At 32.5% G+C, this 23,332-nt stretch overlaps 1 protein-coding gene across 1 annotated transcript in view; it reads right to left on the bottom strand.

The window, feature by feature from the left end:
- Positions 1-4,927: 4,927 nt before the first annotated feature.
- Positions 4,928-23,332, bottom strand: part of LOC113398582 (RNA-binding protein MEX3D) — a 48,488-nt gene continuing 30,083 nt past the window's right edge. The window contains exon 2 of the mRNA XM_026637384.2: positions 4,928-7,249. Within this exon, the coding sequence (XP_026493169.1) occupies positions 6,369-7,249 (881 nt within the window). The 3' untranslated portion in view covers positions 4,928-6,368. The remainder of the gene's footprint in view (positions 7,250-23,332) is intronic.

Genomic DNA, 23,332 nt, shown 5'->3' with positions numbered 1-23,332 from the left:
ATCCGACTCTCCACAAATGTAAGAGTTTTTGAGAAACTTCCTCAGTCTGTGCCCTCTTTTTTATTCCTTTCGCGCTCTGAGAAGTTAATTCCACGTAAACAAATAAAGACTAAAAACTATTAAACCTCAACGTTTCTAATTACAAAAATGATGAACTTCAATATAAACTTTCATTATCTATTAACTTAGAGGTTAAATTTTTAAAACTACAGAAACAACCGATACGATTCATATTTAGTAACTAAAGTTTCAAGAATCATTTCCATACTCTAGCTTTAAAAATGTTGATCTTTCGCATGATATTTCTTCTAAATATCAGCAGATTTTTTTGTTTTATTTATAGGTATAAAAAGCATAACTAACCATTTTTATATTTATAATATAATAAATTTCCGTCCTCATTGCGTTTTAATATGTATACGGTCATGAAATAAATTTATTCGAACGATGATTGGTTAAGAAGTTAAGACCTAAAAGCGTAACAAACTAACTAGTTTCGATTAAGATGTTGGACTTGTATTGACTCTAAGACCCTCACCGTCTTCACGTCCCAATAGGTGAGATAACTTGTACGTTAAAGCATTTAAAAGTCCTTTTTCGTTTACTTAAACTAAAATTGTATGTCAGATAAACTTGGCAATACTTTAAGAAAAAATATGTAGCGATTACAAGAAAATAGCCCATTCCGCTCAAGTTCCCTTATTTTCCCTTTGAAAATTGAAAATGTGGACTGGATGAGCTACCTCTGCAAAAATACTGGTAAAAAAAACCATCGATGTAACTAATGAATCCTACAGAATATATGGTAAGATTTAGGGGACATTATCAGTTTAGTCTACCTCTCTGCTATACTTTGAAGAAGGAATCATCATCGCTATATCTTTCTCCCAATTTAAACTTGCAGTCTGTTTCGTATCTTAATTTTTGTCTAAGGCGGAGTGCATTTGTCAGTTCTCAACCAAATAAACAAATGAATTCAGCGATACATTCCTATATTTATTGGCCTCACTGGACATAACAGTCTGACTTCGGCTAAAGCCCGTCCAACCCGCATCACTCAATTTCGTACAGTCCCAATGGGGCAACGGACCCAGGCTGAGCAGTTTGTGGAAACATTTCTTTATTTTAAAGTCGGTTAAGCAGAAAATCATAGCTTTAGTTTAGGTAAAACTTTCTCTCTATTTTTGTAATAGTTTCGCAACATTTTTTATAAATATACATACGTTTAAATTTTCATCTTTATGAGATTTTGAATCAACTTAGAGGTTTAAATATTTATAAACTAGTCATATTCACGTTCTCTGCGCTTCGTTAAATGCAAAAAGTATTATATTTGTTTCTGTAATATTTTAAATCATTTCAATTTCTTCTTTATTGGTTTGAGCGCGTTGTCTTCTTGAAGGGATATTGTTGATCTTAGTTATGGTATTCGGTCAGCCTACATATGTATGTATAGCCTAGCCATGACTAAACAACCTAAAGGCTTTATAACATTTTGTTATTCATGGCAGTTTGCCCCAGTACATATACTAGGAAATAATGAAATTGGGTGACTATAATACTGTTATTAGTTTGTAGAGATAGACGGGAAATCGTTTACGTCCTACAGCTCTGAATTTATTTATTGTTGAGAGAATTGACAAAGAGTACTACGTAGCTATATATAGGACGAGAACAGTTGTTATCATAACATTATGTTTAATCATTTGGTCAAATGACGTGATGAAGATTAACATTAGTGAAATTATTTTTAAGCAATATTAAATTTAAACTAATAAGAGATGGCCCAGTGGTTAGAACGCATGCATCTTAACCGATGATTTCGGGTTCAAACCCAGGCAAGCACCACTGAATTTCATGTGCTTAATTTATGTTTATAATTTATCTCGTGCTCGGCGGTGAAGGAAAACATCGTGAGGAAACCTGCATTTGTCTAATTTCAACGAAATGCCACATATGTATTCCACCAACCCGCATTGTAGCAGCGTGGTGGAATATGCTCCAAACCTTCTCCCCAAAGGGAGAGGAGGCCTTAGCGCAGCAGTGGGAAATTTACAGACTGCTAATGTATGTAATGTAATAAAAATAAGTTGGATGGATTTCTTTAGTTAACAATCCGACTGATCTATATAAGCCTGCACTTAATATACCAATCACTTAACTTGTACATGTTTGTGTATGTTTCATTAATTTTAAAAAGGATGAGGTTCTGAAATCGTCCAACTGTATATATGTATATTTGTGTTTTTGTATGTGAATCGATTATGATGTTTATTTTTGCGTTAGGTTCGGTATCATTCTAATTTATTCCAAGCATATATTCAGGCTAATTTGAAAGACAAGCTTTGTCAGTTTCTATTCTATTTGGGTGATTATATATATTAAACATGAGCATTATATTATAGGACACTATTTTTTTGCTTTTAATACTATCCACACTCTCTATGTCTGTTTTGCCCCCTAGTTATTCAATCAGCAATCAATAAACGTTGTGTTTTTTTATTTGGATACAAAGGTAACTAAGCCAGGGCATTTATTGTTAGTAGGGACTCTTTCGTTCCCACGGTTAATGACGCTTATTATTTAATAAGCGCATCACAATCAACGCACCCCATTATCTTACTGGGGTTGCTGGTCCGAATATAGTAGAAATAACTACACTATAATATATACCCGCATGACCTGTATACGTTAAAGGCGGGGATAGAACCTGCAACCGCTAACATAGAATCTATTTGCCGTGAGCACTGTGTCAATCGGTTGGTTTGTCGATAGTATATTATTACTAAATTTAGTGTAGTGTTTGCTTATACGCTTAACTTTTTCATTATAAGTTAGTATATTACTTTAGGATTACGTATTAGACTTTAATTCATAACTAAAAATAACTTTTTAATTTTTTTAAGATTTTGAATATATTTTTAACAAATAATATCTGCAGCATCACAGTAATTTACATTTATTAATATAAAAATATGTATGTATATTCACAATAATACAGTTTAATTTGATGTATATATGTAGTATGAGTTAACTTCTAACACCAAGTTTCCGCCTCTGTAGAGGCAATTCATACTTCCTTAACAAACGTGTTCGCTCTTAAATTGTAATCACGACAATACTTTTAGCTTCACTGATTAATAAATTTCAATCTCATCTCATTAATACATTAAACGTGTTGAGTAAGCATTTGTTGTTTGTGTCATTTCTAATTTAAAATTTAATTTAATCTTGTATAAAAGTGCTTATATTCCTTGCATACTCACACCACGTGCAATACAAGCCTTAGAGCAATCATAAAATTTAGTAAACGAAAATATTAAATAAAGTAACTTATATTTTTATTTAAAGCATCGTTTTATTATAAAGTCTAGCCAATCAGTAACTTCATTTATGTAAAAAAAATATTTTTGCACTGTTTGTTTTACTAAAAAAAAACACAGTTAAAACGAAATTCATTTACAATTTATTCTGTATCAAAACGAAAATGAAAGGTTTTGTATATAAGTACATAAAAAACTAAATTTTCTTATAAATTTGTATCCCACGTCTAACTTACCTACGGGCTCAACATTCTCATGTAACCCGTCTTTTTATTTAATTTATGAATATATTTTTGTAAAATTAAATTTCACCGACAATCTCTACGTCTGTTGGTCTTGTGGTTAGGAGTAGGTCCCCGAGGTACTCGCATAAGACAGTAAAAATAGTTATTGGGTTTATTCTATCAATAAATTATCAGTAACAGCTCGGAGACTGGATGTTGGCAGTGTTTATACCTTTGAGAGAACATGTAAAGTCGTTGGTCCTGTGCCTCGGAGAAAATGTAGTCATTGGCCCTGTGCCTCGGAGTACGTGTAGAAACATTGGTTCTATCCTTAAACTATAAGTCTACTTCCTACTTTCTCACTCTTTAGATTCAGCAGAACCTCTCAGCGATGACATGTTACTCCATGCACTAATGTTCCCTTGTTTATATTTTACTCGACTATAATTTAATAATGAGCGGTTCTCAAACATAGCCTCCCTTATATGCGTACTAGTTATTGCAATATATTTCACTTTCAATTGTAAGTTTTGCTTAAAATATTTATTACTGTATTAGGAATTAAATAATATATTTTTTGTAGTTGACAAGAAGGCTCAATCTATTTATACTAATGTTATTAATTCGAAAGTAACTCTGTCTGTTAATTCTTCGCGCTTAAACCGCTGATCAGATTTAGATGAAATTTCGTATGGAGATAGTTTGAGTCCCGGGAAAGGACATAGGCTACTACTCTTTAATTCATTCCTCGAGTCTGTAAAATTGGGGGTGACGGTTTTTGTGCTATAGGTGATTTATAAATTTGTAACCTGTTTGTTTTTTTTTCAGCTTGTCCTTAGTGTCGTGAGAAGATATTGTGATTAAAACTAATCCAGTAAAGTAGCGCATTTATGACCTTCTTCCTAAACAATAGAATAGGCAGCATTAAGGTGCTGCCGAACTAGTTCATATTTATCCTTCGCCTCATCCATTGACACTAGACATCCTACTATTTCTGATATCTTGGTATATTATACATAGCTGCATTCAGTATATTTGACATTATTTATATGTATTTCTAAAAAGAAGTTTTAAAGATTTTATTAAAAAAATATTTAACATATTATTTATTGTTCCATTAAAAGTAGGTAATATAATACATTAGGAATTATTGTTTTGTATTATCAAAAATGAAAGTTATCTTTGAATGCCATAGATTATAGCTGTTGAATTACCATGTCCTCTGTTTTAAGGTATACGTTTCAAAATTCGCATTTTACTTGAAAATATGATGTCATTCTCGTCGTTTTTTCTCATCGTCTCTGGGCTACGTGACTTGATGATATGTTTTGTAATAATAATGTTAACTAAGTATAACAAAGGGTAAATAAAAGATTCGAATCGAAATTTATAGTTTATATTAGATTTATAATAAGATATGTAGTCTACAAAATTTCACAAATTTTCACAACGTTATTTGAACCTAAAGCGTCTACCCATTTTATTATGAAAATAAAATTATCGAAATCACTGGATCTACGTTCGATGGGGGCTGATTTTACGTAACCATTATTTTTTAAAATATAATCTAATAGGCAGTTTTTTTATTCTCGCGTATCTTTACATGAGTAAGTCAAAAACTAATAACGGTAAAAAAATAAAAAAATATCAATTCATAAAACCAGCCCCCCGATAAACCAAACAACAACGTCGTCCGATACAAATACAATTATATTTATTTTATTATCGTTATATTTAACTAGAGTTATACAGAATAATGATTCCTATGAAATATAATTATGTATTCTTTAAATTTATTCAATATAATAATAATAATAATACTTAATAAGTATTGATAGGTAATGATTAGTCAATGTCGTGCTACAAACTACTATAGTTTATAATAATAATAATAATGAATGAATCGTATTATTTCTTTATCATTTATTACTTTAAATTTATTACTTGATATTAACCACTAAACGAGCGTACAGCAGCCTCGACCCGCGCCACTCGGGCGCGGGCGCACATAATCACAAAAAAACATCGTCAACACATAAAATAATAATCAATAATAATAATCGTACAGATAAAAATCATTCATAAAAACATTACAATAAAAATCTAAACATTAAAACACACTTAAAACAAACATTATATTAATATTATCGTAATCATAGTGTGTACGTATGTATATCATTTAAGCGAATAATCGTACAGTCAAAATAATGAGCATGGCGCGCGGGGGAGCGGTGCGGGCGGCGCGGTGTCGGCGGCTGGGCGCGGGCGGCATTACACTACTCTACCTACCACACACGGGCGGTACCACAACACGTCACAACACGCCGCAATCATTACCTATCAACAACACATTGGCTAGGCCGCTCCGCGCCTCGCGCTCCGGCCGCGGAGCCCGCTCCCCGCGCCGCCCGTCCCTCGCTTATTATATTATTACGATATCTTAATACTTTACGCTACTACGTTAGGTAAGCTTTATAAATTTCCATTTCTCATTTATGCTATCAATAATAATAATTATACAACTTTTTTTAAATTTTATGCTTTTTTTCGAAATTCTATCGTAACCTCGACTCTCTCTCCGGCGACGAGCGCGGCGGGCGCTCGACGACCTAATAAAAAACGTTCATAATAAGAAAATATATCGTGAGTAACTCTGCCGACTTACGATAGGTACGGCGCGGCGGACGGGCCGTGCCGGCGAGGCGCCGACTTTTGGCACCAGGATTTCGATTACGCGACTTTTTTTTTTTTTAATATTTTCATAACGATTTAAGTAAAAAAGGTTCCGCGTCGGCGGGAACGTGGCGAGCCGCGTCACGGCTTACGAGATAATACGGATGGCCTGATGCGCGGGCACAGCGCACGCCGGGCAAGGCGCTGTCGTCGCCGCCAGCCGTTGCGCACACTCCAGGCAGAACAAATTGTGGCCGCATGGCACCAGCGCCGCTGCCACTCCACGCTCAGCGCACACCGCACATGTGCGCGCCGGTGATGCGGCCGGAGATGGCCTTGGTGGCCCCCATCCCCACACCCCGCCAGCGCCGGGGGATTCGAACGACGGCGACTCGCCTAGGCCCTCGTCACGTTCCGTTGAAGACCAGATGCCCAGCAGATCGCCAAGCCGCCCCGAAGATCCACTGGATGAGCAGGAGCCAGCCGATGAGAATGCGGCTTCTTGCTCAGGGCGCAGCAACGAAGCCAGCCCAGCGCGATAGAGTTGCGCCAGCGGCTCGCCTTCCGCGCCTGCGACGGCTCCTGCACCCGTCGCACCGCTGGCAGCGCCAGTGCGCAGTGCGATGTGCGCTTCGATTTCTTTGCGAGCAGCCTCCACACTCTCGGGCAGCCCCGTCACTTCAAAAACAGGCTCACGTTCACGCGATGGGGTCACAATGTATGTATGCGTCGTATGCTGGATACGCTTGATGGTGGCTCCTTTCGGGCCAACCACGAGCCCTACGACACGGTAGGGCACGCGCACCTGCGCGGTCACATGTCCGGGCGCGCCAGCGGGCGGCGGCGGTGCGGCACCACACTTCCGTGAGGCGCGTATCTGAGAAAAGTGCTCGGCGGCGGAGAGGATCTCGCGCTTGGCACGTGCGACGTCCTCTTTGCGGCCAGTCACCACGAACACGGGCTCCTCACCGCGCACCGGTGTCTTAATGTAGGTGTTTGTCTTCGCCCGTAGAGCTTTAATTTTACATCCTGAAACAAGAAAAAATGCACTTTATACTATACTTTAAAATTAAATATTTGACTATAATTCATCATTTTCATTTAATTTGTTGACTGGAGTTGTAATAATTAATTTATACCTTATAATATATTATTATATTATAAATATTTAATTTGCTTTATACAGCGACTAGACGTACGATACAATTATAAATCTTTCAAGGCAATTGCCGCCCGGTGTCAATGTGAGTCTCAACGTATTCTACGCTAGCCGGTCATAATTGCATTGCGAGGTGGCTACGTCACTTGACGGCGGCAGGTCGTTCGTGAAACACGTATATGCCTCTCATGTTGGCATAATCAATTTCCAGGATAGACCGTAGGATAAAGGTGAATTATTTACAGTTTATGGTATGGAGTAATTGAGTACAGAAATAAATATAATCCCTGCTTAATTCCGTAATACTATTGTTTTGCTCCAGATACAGAGATCCACGTGGAGTGGATATTGTATCCCGTACCGACACAGGCTTATGTTGTATATCTGTCTTGCTCGCGCAACCCCAATGCGGTAAATCATGGTAGCGTAGCGTGCGAAGTCCTGTCCGTACGGAGGCTCGACGTCGTAATCGATTCGCATGTTATCTTAAGAAGCTCTCATACAAAAAATGGAAAACAGTTCTGTATTGATAAACTAATACGCTACAATTATACAATGTACTTGGAGATTTAACTAATGTCATAGAAAAATAATAATACAAATAGTTTATAGGAATTCGTGTTGTGAGAGAGGGTTACGACTCACAGGTCGTTGGCCCAATACGTTAAGCTACAATTTTTCTCGCTGAGCGGCATCTACTTTAGACATCTTTTAACTTTATTGTGGTCTGTGGTTTCAAACAATGGATTCTCATTATTTCTCTTTTTGTAAATGAAGAAAGAAATATCGACCGAAAATAAATTTTGTGATAAAAAAAAGGATTATTACTTTTATTTTATTTTACTGACTCAAGTTAATCATAGTAACAGAATAAAACAGTAAATTAACAAAAGTGCATATGAAAGCCAGCGCTTTAGAAACCGAACAGCAATACCGTTTAAGTTTTATGTACGATACTAAGCGCTGGCGGTGCGCCAACAGTGCTGCTCGACAAATTAACGCTGACCCAACTCGCGATGGCTGGCTTCGCTAATACGCCTGCCGCTAAAATAGATATCCCACAGATTTATTAAAGGCTATATACTATTCCGTATCTTATGAAAGGCTAATGTAGTTTTTTTTTCCATAAACTTTATATGTTCAAAGATTTGATTAATAATATCGAAATCCAAATATCTGGTTTGTTATGTAGTTGAAAGATTCATATTATAAAGAGTAATTTTAACGTCTAGAGATAGTTCTCACGTAATACCTTTGTCCCTCAGCGTATAAATAGGTTGCCATAGTGACGATACAAACTGGGGTTCGCTTGAAAAATGTTGAATTATTTAGCACAAGGTTCAGCCACAGCGTATTGTGGAGGGCGTAATAATGACTGCGGAGCGTCAAAGCCTTTGGTGGTGTAGAGTCGCGTCAGGGATGACAGCGTTTCATTTTTACTGAGAAACGTGTGTAACGAACTTCCTCATAGCTTTGTATCGCCACGCATTTCGTTTCAAATATTTTTTCGTCGCTTGTTTAAATAGAAATATATTAGAACATATGTATATGTCATTAACTTAATTTTGTTATTACGACTTGTAATGCATTTGAGTCACAATATTTACAGCAGAGATAAAATCTACGAAGCTTGTTGTATATCTTATAAGGGTAGATACAATTTCGATACTCTAGAGGAAAGACCCTCCAAAATTCATTAGGCTTGTATTACTTCTCTCCCTAACGGAGAGAGATGGCAATAGTCTGTCCTTTTCTTTTATCTATAAGCTAAACGCGCCAAATGTTCTGTTTCTGAATTTTGCAACTCGAAATAGGGAGTGCAATTAGAAAAGTTGGCTATGTTTCTGTTCTAATTATTATAATTTAATGTATTTATAAATTTAGAATTCATGACTGATAATGTTTTTTTTTATAAAAATGAAGTCACAACACATTTAATTGTTAATACACGTACAAAATAAACAGAAATACGCCCAGCACGATACAAGTCTCTGATTTATTATTTAAGGGATCGGGATTACAAGCACAAACCAAGGATTTTATTCATGCACTGGTTTTGTTAAATTATGTTGAGATGAAAACCGTATTTTTACGAATATACTGTCGATAATTTTAACATTATTGTATATGTAATAAGGATGATATTATATTCTGTCAAATATTTTTTAATATATCAATATTACCAAACAGTGACAGTTTGTTTTAAACAAAAAAAGTAATACTTTTGACGTTGACAAGCCTACAAAGTTGCAGTCTATCCGGGCTATTCAATTAAAATCCATGAAACTGAAGTAGTAGTATGCACTAGTAGCAGTCTTGTAGAACCTAGTTCGCTCTCACCTACATTCGTACGCGTAGCTCGTAGCGGCCACTGCACTCTACGCCGTAGAACCGGGTCACTGCGCCGCACGCTACGGTATTTTTACGATTTTCATATTTTTTATATTTTACAGTTTTACTACTACACACACTACACTATTAGTCGTTTTTATTTATTTCTATTTAATTTAATTTAGTGATCTAGAGTAATAATTATAATTTATTAATAAGATAATTTCTGTACATTTTTAGTAATTAAGAATATGTAATCATGAATTTATTTTAGGTCTCTTGATATTGTATAAAATAGAGGGATAACGATTGAAAACAAACCATAAAATATTAGTAATAAGTGCGGTATTAAATATGTATACATATGTATAATAATTATTATATGTATAATTTATTCATATTATATATTACAAGTAATATATAAAATAGGATAAAATGGAATATTGTAGAAAATACTAATATTAAAGTACTAGCAGATCAAATATTGCAGGGCTTACGTAATAGGTACTGAATTTACGTAAATTAGGTACTAAAATAATAATCATTTTAATCATTGAAAATCTCCATTTGATTTTCTTGCAAAATTAGTTATATTTTATAAAAGTTAACTAAGTAAATATATATACATTGTGGAAACGTATAATAATAATAATTATTATTATAGGCAAGCAAAGATGACCTGATAATAAAAATAAGCAAAGTTTTCTGTAAGATACTAGGCGAGTAGAAATGTAAGAGCGTTGTCATAACAACGGCGACCGGTTGGCAGGGGTGGCCAACCTCGTGGCGTTTCGCCGCGCGCTAAAGCTACGAGGTTTCCCGCGCACCATACAGCTGTTTCTATATACTTTGCTATAGACACACTTCCGCCGTACAATAGGACCCTGGAAATGGGCACCTATTTATTCGCTTTTTTAATATTTTGTAAGCAAAACGTATCATTAATTTAAATGAATATATTTATGTTTAAAAACTTTGCTTTATTGTCCATTATTGTTTTTATTTTTTACAATAAGAATATAATAATAATGTTGACTATTGCTTTATCGGACATAGAAGAAACATTTTCATCATAGTGATTTGGCTGCGAGCCAGCGGTGACGCATCTCGTTGTCATAAACAGAGCGTCATAAAGAATAGATATGCGGAGTCAGTTTTTTTCAACAAATTAAGCCTATGTTCACAATAATAAGCAATATTAAAATTAAAGTTCATTTTTCAATGTAATTATTACTTTCATTTACAAAATAAATGTAATACTTATTTAATTATTTTATTTATCATATTTGAACACACTTTTAATGTCGTTTCCCGCGCAAAAATGAGTTAGAATACCATATTTTTAAGTAGAACGAAATGTCGCATGCGGTGTTTCAGCAAGTGTGTTCGGCGTACGGGTGTGGGGGTGGAGGCGGGTGTCAGGGGTAGGAGACATGCGGAGGGCGCGGCGCCGCAGGGGCGCGTGCCGTCATCGATCGATACCGGTCAACGACCCTAGCCGGTGCATTGGCAACCCCTGGCCGACACCGCCGCGTCGTGCGAATTTAACCCACATTTCAACTAATTGCGCGTATCAGAAAATCATCGCTTGTACAGGTCATGTCCATGCTTTTGTACATAAAGTATCGTCTTAATATATATATTATTAATTATATTATTAAGCTGCATAATTTGTATGTTTGAACGCGGGAGACTCGGAAGTACCAGTTCGATTAGATTTAATGCATTCTTTTCGAATTTTTTGAGGTATAGAACGACACAAGTTAAATTTAACATTACCAAAATTCGTAAAACCGATCACATCCGAATTAAGAGACTTCGAAATCATCAATTTTTATTTATTTGTTAAACGAAAATGATCTTTACGCAAACGTAATAACTTGTAATGTCATTATAACCAAATATATTCGCCAAATTGACGATTGTTTTTTTTTAATTGTCGATGCTACATTTAAATTGTGTCGTACTATATTAAGTCTTAACGTTACGACCTTAAGAACCATGAAAGTCCACACGAGTTACCATTTAAATTAGCAACAAATGTGTCAAAATCTTTGAAAAACGCACGAATAATCCAAATTTTATTTGGGTGATTGTATCAGAGTAAAATTTAAATAAAGACTATCCAATATTAAAAAAAAATACTGATTTCATTTATAAAACTGTACCTAATTATTATAATTATAAATTAATTAATGATTATATTATAATTATACCTGATGCATTTAGTATCCATTTTTTTTTCAATTACGAATAATTTTGAACGTTAAAAACAATTTTATTCTTACTTTGCGCTTTATAAAATGTTATATTGACGAGCTCTATTGAGAATAATCATATTTCATAAAGAAGACCAAAATTAAAAGTCAGAGGAAATTTAGCGAGGAGGAAAACAGTTTTCCTGGTGTTTCCCGCGGCCATTGCACTCGGCTTACGTAATACTAGGGCTACAGAGGTAACGAGGAGAGCGCTCGAACAAACGCAATGGCGTAAGTCAACGACCCTCTATAATCTGAAAGAGGCTTTAGAACCATAACAATAGGCTTCTTATTAAAACGGCCCGTGGTGAGCGTTGGAATGATTAATGGTGTGTCTTTAGGTGTGCGGTTAGGGGCGTGGGGAGAGGTCGGGGTTGATCGAACTGAAATTGGTAGCGTTCAAACCCACCTGACATTTGTTTTTAAATTACGTTTCTATGTATTTACAATCGCCTACGTATCGCGTTAGAAATATTTGGAATAGTCGTTTCGCATTTCAGTGAAAGAACGAGGAAGTGATTAGGAGTGAAAGAACAGTGAAGCGAGGAATTCGTAGTCGATTTAGTAGCATTATGAATTTGGAGCAGTAGATGTTTTAAAAGACAAATTAATATTAATAGTGCACAAGGGAAATGCGTTCTTGAATGTAGTCCATTTAGGTCGCAATTGTACTACTGACAGTCGGAAGTTACTTGTCCGACCGACCGGGATACAACATTCAAATAATTAGAGACCTTGTTTCAATGGCAATAAACATTAATTTCGTTTATAGTCGTGTAACGACTTAATACTTTATATGGCTGACGAGTGACACGTGGCATCTAGAGATAGTGTTGTAGGTGGGAGGGAGATAAAGATAGTTATTTGGTTTGATCGCTCAGGATAGAAATGTTTCTGAAGAAAGAGCGATGGTAACCGACTGGATATTTTAGTACAGCTGTCCTTTTTACGGACTCGCTTAGTGATCCAAAGCGTCTTGAATGAAGACCAACTTTGCTGGGCTAAAGAAATGTTATGAACGGGTTTTGGAAACTAACTTGGACGCTCTATTTGTATAGGAGTGTGTCGAGTTATAAATATTTGAAACTGAGACGATGATAAAGGCGTATAAATGTAAGAGGGTTTCAATAATACGAAGGAACCGTTTATTTTGAGCCTCCTACAGTGACCCTTTAAACGACTTCTCGAACTTGGAGGCCTTTTTAATTAGTCAGTCGAAGTCGAGTTACAATAACAGCTATTGTAAGCAGATTTTGCTTCGTCGTCGCTGAACATTTCGCTATCGGATATTCAAGCTTTGTACATAACAATGATGTTATTGCATACAAATAAATTGGTAGAATTATATTTTGTGAAATTTCGTTTTGATTGATTTGCAGATAGAAAAAAAAACTATATATAGAATAAAATTACCGATATTTATATTATTAGAATGCTCATTGAAAATTGAAAATTCGTATTGTTAATTATAAATCAGCCATTTTTTAAAATAAGAACATTATGTGCCCAAAACCCGAAATATATGTATACATACTCGTTTATAAAGGTAGGTAAATGGCTACCTATTACCTGGCTTATTTATTTATAGTTACGTACCTACCTACTAAAATCATGATCAGAATAAACTTTTTTATTACTTACAAATTAATTTGAATCAATAAATTATGGAATTATTTTTTATGTAAAGCTTTGAAATGTTGAATTTAAAAACTGAGTAGTTACTCTTATCTTCAAATTATATTACTTAATAAAATTTTAACAATTACACTTATACTGGTTGGAAATCAACAAATCCTAACTATATACATTCTAGTTTTGAATAATAAGCGTTATTTATTAATGTTTTTCGAACATAATATTTAAATTTATTAATTGTTAACATTAAAACGTACCTTCATAAATATTTCTGACTTTTATGAATACAAAATGTTAAACAGCTATGTTTTTCAATGGTAATGATACGCGTACGTATGTTATTATATATCTATATTGAGACGCAATGTTTGTGTCGATGTCGCAAGGGTGCTAATTTTTACACATGCAACGCCATAAGTGTCTTTAAGGTCGTTAAACTCGCGAAAGTAAAAATAGCTTGCAATTATTATTAAGCTGCATTAGTTTAAAGGTCGTGATGGCTCAGTGGGTACATTTACGATACTTAGATTTGTGCTAAAGGATATTACTACATCTGAATACTACGGCGTTATTCAAGTGGTTTGTTATTTAAAACCTCTCTACTCTATTGTTATATTCGCAACAGAAATATACGAATAACTTTACTCAAATTTATTAAATGACTTCATACAAACTTTGGTTTCTAGTTAAAAGTAAATTTTGATAATATAAATAAATAAATAGTATTTTAAATTATTCAATCAAACCCTGAGATGCATAGAATACTGTCTGTTGTCGAAGATAATTACCTGTAAAGAAAAAAAATATACATTAAATTTATGTTAAGTAACACTGAGGTTTTTTTTACATATATATTTACACTTTATATAATCATATATAATTTTAAGTAACTTTTGGTAATAAAGTTTTCAGCTTCAACGTCAATGTTATTGTTTTCTTAGTTTTTATTTGAATATTAATGTTTCGAAATAAAATATTATTACAGCCGACTTCGAAAATTGTGGTTACATTTATTTACGACTGTTAAGATGTATCTGCTATTATTTATTATTTTTGGTTACAAGTTGAACTTAAATAGATGAAAAATAACTGTATGAGATGTATACGCCTAATTTCATATTATGAAATACAAATTTTGAAATGCATATATTATATCATAATATACACATATTGAGGTAAGTCAAACGAGGTCAGCTAACAAAAACCGGTAGAGGGTGTTGTATGCGCTTGAATGCAAGTGTCGTATTGATCAATTATCTGGTAATTATTTCGGTCTAAAGAGCTTTCCATGAGGAGATAAGGAGGTTCGCGATATGGACGTGAGCTTTAAGCTTTTTGAAAATAATATATGATAAAACGTTTCTTATATATGTTATTGAAATATTGACAGATAAATTAAGCATGACACCAGAATATCTGTATTTAAACAAAAGTTATTGAAACACTAAATATACTTTAATATAAAAAAAAATGTGACTATGTGAAACAAGTTTTATGTTTAAGTATTTATTGATATCAACACTAGATTGAATTATTTTTGAATTACTATTAATTTATCAATTAAATTTTTATTTCAATTATCTATTTTTGTAAAAGAAAATACTTATACAATTCCATTCTGGTTGAAACATAAATAAAGTAGCTTTCGATATAATTATCAACTTGAGCCTACGATGAATAACAGTCCTTGACCTTTTAATGCGTAATACAAAGAAAGCAACATTCATTATATAAAATATAATATAAATGATGTTATCGTTTATGTAAAGTAATTCATTAAAGTTATATATTAAAGTTATATATATACAATGTGTGCTTTCGACATTCTCAAGGCTATTTTTTCGTCTTGGATTTCCTAGTCTGCTATGATTATTTAATAATTATTGATATTATAATTATATATATACACAATTATACATGTATATTAAATATATGTCAAATTGTTTCAAATATAGGTTAAATAGGTTGAATGTAGAGGAGCTGTTTAATATTAACAAACATTTAGATTGATTGTGTCAATTCGCAGTACCTAATTATATTTTGTCAATTGATTCAAAAGGAATATATTGAAGAATGACCTACACTAATAGAGTTCTCTGTTACTACTCTTCCAAACTAACATGCATTTGACGTAGCTTTTAAGGTGTGTGCTATTCAAGGCCATGCCAAATGTTCTTGACCGTTAATTTTGAATATTTAATAATTTATCTTTAAATATATATTTCTATAATTTTGCACAAGGTTACTGAGGCACGGAATAGACAATTGTAGCAATTTCTAGTGATTATTGTATTAAAATATTTGCACAGATCAATAGTAAGTAGTTGCTTGATTTATCATTTTATTTGTTTGAAAAATTCAATTTAACGAATTTGAAAGTCAGTTAAGAGGAGTTAAACTATTTTTTATCATACAAGTTTCTGTTTAATTAATCTTTATCGGAGAACGAAATCAAGGTTGCCAATGAAGTTTTATATACATATATTACAATCTCGTTCGTTAAAATGTTAAAATATTTCATTGACATCAGATGACAATCTACGTTTAGGTTAATTGAGATGTATTTTAAATTAGTTATTTTTTTAATAGAATCCGGGACTTTGATATTTAACTTTAAATTGATATATTATCGATCGATACTAGAAATTCAGTTACGTGATGACATGGGGTTTCTGAGTACCTACATAGACAATGTTTTTTTTTTATATAAACAGAACTTATTTTCAGGGTCAAATGTTTCACATGAAATGCGACTGTTATAAGAAAAGCTTGTTTTTTTTCTTATTTCAAGCAAATGTACATACAATTAAAAATTATTTTTTTAAACTTTATTTAGTAAATCGCTTAAAATGAAATAGTTTCAATGAAAATTTAAAATAAAGTATATATATGTAGTTTTCTCAGTCAGTCGTTTATAGAAGTAATCAATATAACTTTTATCACAATATTACCTTTACTTTCTAGGGAATACCGTGATCGTGCTCAAAGCCAAATTTGAATTATCGTACTCTTGCAGACAATGAGACATAATTCTTCTCGCCAACGCTTGCACTCAATAAATTTGCCGGCTTATTTTTTACGAGACACTTTACAAGCAATGAAATGAACATTTCTTGTAATCGTATAATCCTAAATAATGTTTAATAAACAATCATACTCAAGACTGTGCGAATAAATTATATTAAAACTTTTAAAAAAGACGCTCACATGATACTCAAAGAAGTAAAAGTAAGTAACGAAATAAGCTAAGGATATATGTCATAATGCAATATTTAACGGGAAACAATTCTCTTAAATTACAATAAATAATAGAATAGTACTTTAGTCACGTACAACATATTTTTTTATTCCTCTAATGTTTAATAAAATTATTGTAATTTGAGCTTTATCCTATTGCAATAAGATCTACATATATAGTGCTACAAAGGTTAAGTCATTATTTACTGTGTACACTGTACACGCTCCCGTGGGACTGGCATCGTGTAAGACCGATCCAAACCTGATACATTTTAACCCACTGAGTCATTTAACAGGTAAATCTTGACTTTATATTTCTTAGATTTTCCTCGAGAATTGAGTTTTATAAATTTCAACTTAAAACGAGATAATATAACACCTTGGAATGTATTACCTAAGATAAAGTTGTTTTTTTAAGCGAGTTCATTAACAATATATTAATAAATATGCGATGTTTATGCTTATAAATTTATTCGATAAACAGTTCTATGAATATTTCAATTATTACGTTACGTATTGCCTGATTGTAAATTTCATTTGCCTTTGGTCCTAACCGACCAAACTACTTATTTAATGTGTGGTTTACATCAAAATTCTAAGCACGTAGGTGACCTAGAATCATGTAGGTATTAAAGATGTCTTTTAAATGGGCTCAAATACCCAAAACTAACCGGATTCGCAAAAGCTATGATATTTTTTTTTGTCACTTTAAAGTATTATTTGAGATAAAATCTGTAAAACAAATGTACATTACATACAGTCCATATTTTTTGCAGACGTATTGTAGTTTAGTCACCTTTTGTAATTTTTTCTTATACCTACTTTGCTATAACTCCACTCCTTATCGTAAATCAGAAACAGTATAACAGAAAAAATAATAATAAATATTTAATGTAGAAAAATTTAACAAATAAATATTTCATAAAAAAAATTTGAATTACAGTAGAACGAATCATCTCAGTGTGTGACAAGGTTTTTTGAGCTAAATTAAAAGTGAAAACATGACACAACCTAACCTAACTCTACACTAGTGTTTCAGTCTTAAGAGGTGACACAGCGCTCTCTGCTTCCCTGGTATTTAGTTTCCACAAAGCCTAAATTACAAGATATATATAGATAGATACTTTAATAAATGGAGAATATTCCCCACGTCACTCTGGTCTAAAATACCTGCTTTATCTAAGTTCTCTTAACGATTTAATAAAAGTTATTATTTAAAAATTTAACAATTACGCCATATTTAATAAGTGAAGATATACTCGTATCTGATCTGTTTATCTTATAATACACAGGTTTAATTTTGTACGACCTTTGTTTTAGGTCTAAGCTAAGTTTATATACTGGTGAAAACAAAATGTTTGCTCGTATATTAGTATTTCCAATGTCGTTTATTTGGGTAGTCTTGAAACGGATGTACAATAATTTAGAAATTGATCCTTGAGATCTGAACTAAGAAGCGACATTCGACCTATATTTGATTGCCCTTCCAGAACTTAACTGATTGTAAGGATTACGCCAGATTTATGCTAAGCAACGTGTTTTTATAGCAATTAAAAGAGGCATATTATTAGTTTTTAATAAAAATTCTCACAGCTTTAGATTAGTTGGGCCAAATAAATCAGACTTCAGTATAGTTTTGCATGACTTTTCTAAAACAAGTCGGCATGGGCCGGTTTTTTAAGTTTGTACGTACGTATGAAGCAATAGCCCTGTTTTTTAATTATTTAAAAGGAAATATATCATATAATTATGATAATTTGATTCAATTAAATAGGAAACGATGATTAGATTGAAATAACTATTATTATTTCAATCTAATCATCGTTTCCTGGTATGTTTCTCAAGTAAAACAAAAATATAATATTAATTATCTTAAATTAGTTAGGATTGATGTGATATCGCTTTTATTCGTGGAGGATGGTTCAATGATCTCTCGTTTATGAATCAGGTGTGAAATTACGTAGTTACGTACGTACTTGCCATGCTGAAGTGTTCGGACACACACGAAAGTATACTTTATTGCATTCGATTGAGGGGTCAATATTGTTTGCGTTACTTGTGTTTTAATTTCTGACGTAACAGATTCGTAATATTAGGTCAATAGTATTGGAAACAGGCATAACAATAAAATCTCGTGTACAAATTGGATCTTACTCAAATTGATACAATATTATGCAATGGGTAGATGGTGCCAGTGACCCGGTAATGCATTTACAATATTTTAGTAATTAGTATCAAATAAAGCTATATATACTTTATTACTAACGCTACGCTTTAAGATTTGAGATCTTTTATTGACTTGACTGACTGGAAAATAAATAGTGTATGAAGTATGTGCTTTGTACCCACATGCAACGAACAAAATATATATGTGAATATACAAAAAAAAAACATAGTCTAAATAAATTTACATAAAGTCAAGTTATATATTATACCCGGAGATAAAATCAAGCTCAAGGTTAAACATATCGCTGAATTTGTCAATGAGCAACGTCTCAGAACCAACAAATTGTGCTTCATTTCAACGATAAGGCACGTTAAGTAAAGCAACAGTCAAAATATTTCGAATATCGCGCAGAGCGTGTAAAAACAATCGTTAATTATCTTTTACGAGGTGTGCTTGTGGGTGAATGTACCGTGGCCCGCTTGGCGCGTCGCCAGCTCTCACGGTACGCTCCTAATCACCTCTCGCTTGGTTAGTAAACTCCTGATCGATCATAAACGCCTGGTAATTGTAAAAAAATTCGAACTTACGGTACATCACTACTATTTCTGAATTCCTATTAGTTACATTTTCCTAATTAAGCGTGGTTATTGTATTGATTTTTATATAAACTATATAAAATATTAGATTTTATGTACACTTAGCATATTAAAATATCTTTAATATTTGTTCATAGCAAATGCTCACTTACATCCGAGTATCCACATGGGTTTACGCCACTTTGTAAATACCTGTAGTATTTTATATATTCATCGATGTCTTTAATTTTAGTGTAGTTAAGGCCAGGCAACATGCTGAATTTTAATCTGTTACGCAATATTTGTAAGATTTTGATTCGGGACAAGATTTTTATTACTACGATAACTCTGCTTATCGGTTGATCAACCCGGACTGCTATGTGTTGACATAGACCTTACATCATTTAGGATGCATCCATAGTTATTAAAATCCACATTAAGTAAACACTAATAAAACAGTTTTATCGATACTTCGATATTTAGGGACGTTTATTTATAGTCAGTAAAAATAAAATTTGGACGAGTTTTTTATGCGATCATGCCGGCAAAATATCAAAGTCGCTTTAGGTATACTTCTGGCATTATTGTTGTTAACGTCTGAGTGGTCACGGTTTTTATGGATATCATGCAATTATCGTCTTAAAAAGTATGATATGAAGTGTCACTATTTAATACTTAGACACATTTGTACGTGGTAGTTGTATTAACCCATGAACTTAGATTTGGATAAGCGAATAAAAGTTTTAATCGGATTTGACGATTTAACGTAAAGAAAATTTAAATATGAGGTTTATTTTTTTTAAAATCATACATTAAAGCATAAATTTTGATGTTCCAGGAAATTGACAAATACTCATGCGGTCTTCATCTTTAATGATGATAGTCTAAGTTGAAATAATGTTGAAGTTATTTCGCTTATTAAAGGTCTTTAAAGTGCTTTGAACTTTTTGGAACAAGATAAAGCGCTATTTGGCTTCTTCGCAAGCCTTTTAAGTTAACACCTGTTGGAAAGAAGTATCTTTATCTATCTTTACAGGTTTTTCTAGACTGGTTTATTATACTTTATCCTTTAAATTGTCTGTCATAAGTCCAGTCTTGTATAGATCCAGACTGTCGACCTTGTCGCCCGTTGATGACTCAGTTACGAATAATTGAAGAAACATGACATATTAGACCGTTTTCACTTTAATATTTAGGTATGCAAGAAGTATTTATGTAAAATTCCATGTTTAACCAAATAAAAAAATCACTTTTATTTATTTTTCAGACGTACCATGATAAAGTTATAAAAAATTGAATCAATATATTTATTTTTAAATCTTACAAATAATGTTTTCAACTAAAATTGTTTTTAGGCGTGAATAAATTTTAGGAGAAAGAGTAACATACCGAAAATGAATCTTTTGGAGAGATCAAGTTCAATACAAGTATTTGACATCTGGTCCGTGATCCTGATTTAGGTTTTACGGTTTCGACTTCGGATTACCCCGTAAATGTATATCGGAAAAATGTTGAAATAATATAAGATTATTTGTTTGGTTTACTTACTGTTTCTAATATAACAATACTTTAATAAATGCAAGCTAAAGTTTTTTTGGACATTTATTTTTTATAGCAAGTGTTAACAAGATACATTTCTATTATCTTAGAGGTCCTTAGTTCAAGTTTCTCTTGAAGTATACACGCGGGACTGTGGAGCTTCGACCTTGAGTTTCAACGACCCTGATCGTTTTACGTTAGCATACGTTAGAATTACCTATTTGAAACTCACACAGAGACCGACGTCTGGATTTTGTGTTTAATTTTAAATAAAAACATGTATATGAAAATATGTAGTTTGAATTAATCTAACGGCCATTTAGAAATAGAAGACTATATTTAAATAAAACAAATTACATTGTTTATAATATGATTTTGTAAATTAACAATAATGTATAGAAGTACTATATAGATATATACATTATATCTTAAACATACGAAATATACAAATAATATTTTTTTTCCTTTCTCTAATAAGACTATCGTTTTAACATATGAAGTAACAGGAGTTCAGATAAAGGAAGAGGTGTTGAAATATTTAACGTATGTATATGTATAGAAAAGAATATTCGTTGGAATAATGAAGGTGACGGCGTGTTTGTTGTGCAAACTTCGGAGACGCTTCGCTCAGTTCACTGTCGGTTCACGGACCACCCTCTTTATTTACGACAATCGAGACAGACGTGCTTTAAGACATATACACACAACAGATATTGTTTTTTTTAGGAGTTCCAAAATCCAAGTACATCATAGACATGGTTTGTCTATTTGGGTTGAAAAGTGATACATTAATTTCAATAAAAATAAGGTATGTCATCCATTAAATACTTTAAACTGCGGACTCAATGGTGACAAAATAACTAACCCAATACGTTTTTACTTTCAATTTAGGCGGAGGAGTATCACTTATGAACGTACAGTCATATTTATAGTAGAGTCAAATTAACTAGGATCAAAATTTATGTACAAAATACCCGCTTAAATATGTTTTAATATGAATATTATAAAACAAAGATAAATTCTTAACCCTCTATTATTTTTACACTAGATCTGATGTATAAATAATAAGTTATATATATACTTTTAATCAGATACATATATTTTTTTATAATCTGTCAATTTCTGTAAAAGAAAACTATAAATAAATTATATCTAAGAGTTTCATTATAACTTAAATTACACAATATAATACGATGTGTACTCTACCCATGTGGTCGAAAGCAGCGCTTTAAGCACGGGTAATTTGCGAATATTATTAAATGGAACAAAAGACGCGCGCCCTCACTCTTCACGTGTGCAGCCGACACACTTTCGCGACGAGACCGAGTGTTATAACTATAAATAAGTACAGTATTATTTTACAAATTTTCAATCGTTACGTATATATTTTATTTTTCTTAGTATATTTTCAATGTGTTTGCTATAATTATGGCAATATTATTTATAGATGTTCACCTGAATACTACTATTAACTATTATCAATATAAAAGTTTAATAAAATTTTTGTATCCCAGGTTTTATGTTTTCTTGGTAGCACGTTCTAGGGGTTAGAAAATCGTTTATAACACAGTAAAATTGCTTTGATACAGCGAATAAACTATTGAGCTATTAAATTATACAAATAAATTATACGTAGGTATATCGATATCATAATAAGGCAAAAACTATAATCTGTTAATGCGAATACATTAATATCGTTACTATTATGAATGTGAAGAATAAGACGCAAGGTCATTTTGCTTTAAAATAAAAATAAAAAACTAAAATATTAATGAGCTGTTCATTACAACTTATACAATCATTATTTAAGGTATTTTTTAAATGACACATTTAATTTTAATTATTTCCTTTATTTTTATTATAAAACAGTACTTATCTAGTAAAATGGCTGTTAGTTAGATCTATATTTTTGTGTTTTTTTCTCTTGCTAATTTAAAATAAAATTAAAAAAAGATTTTAAAAGGAAAATTATTAAAAAAAAAATTCCTCGTTACGATGACATCGCGACATATTGATATTAAACAAAGAAATTCCTTTAGTCTCCTGTTTGTTTAGTATTTGACAAACATTTCGGTATTGCTACTGAACATGATTAAAATCAAACAACGGACTGATATTATTAAAAATTAAGACTTTAAGCGACGTCGTCTTTCGAACATTGGGTAACAATATTGATACCGATATATCACTAGTTAATTATACCATTATTAC

The sequence above is a fragment of the Vanessa tameamea genome, chromosome 14, assembly GCF_037043105.1.
Source record: "Vanessa tameamea isolate UH-Manoa-2023 chromosome 14, ilVanTame1 primary haplotype, whole genome shotgun sequence".
Lineage (NCBI taxonomy): Eukaryota > Metazoa > Arthropoda > Insecta > Lepidoptera > Nymphalidae > Vanessa > Vanessa tameamea.
Note: the sequence above shows the minus strand (reverse complement) of the source record. Positions and strands in the feature narration are given on the sequence as shown.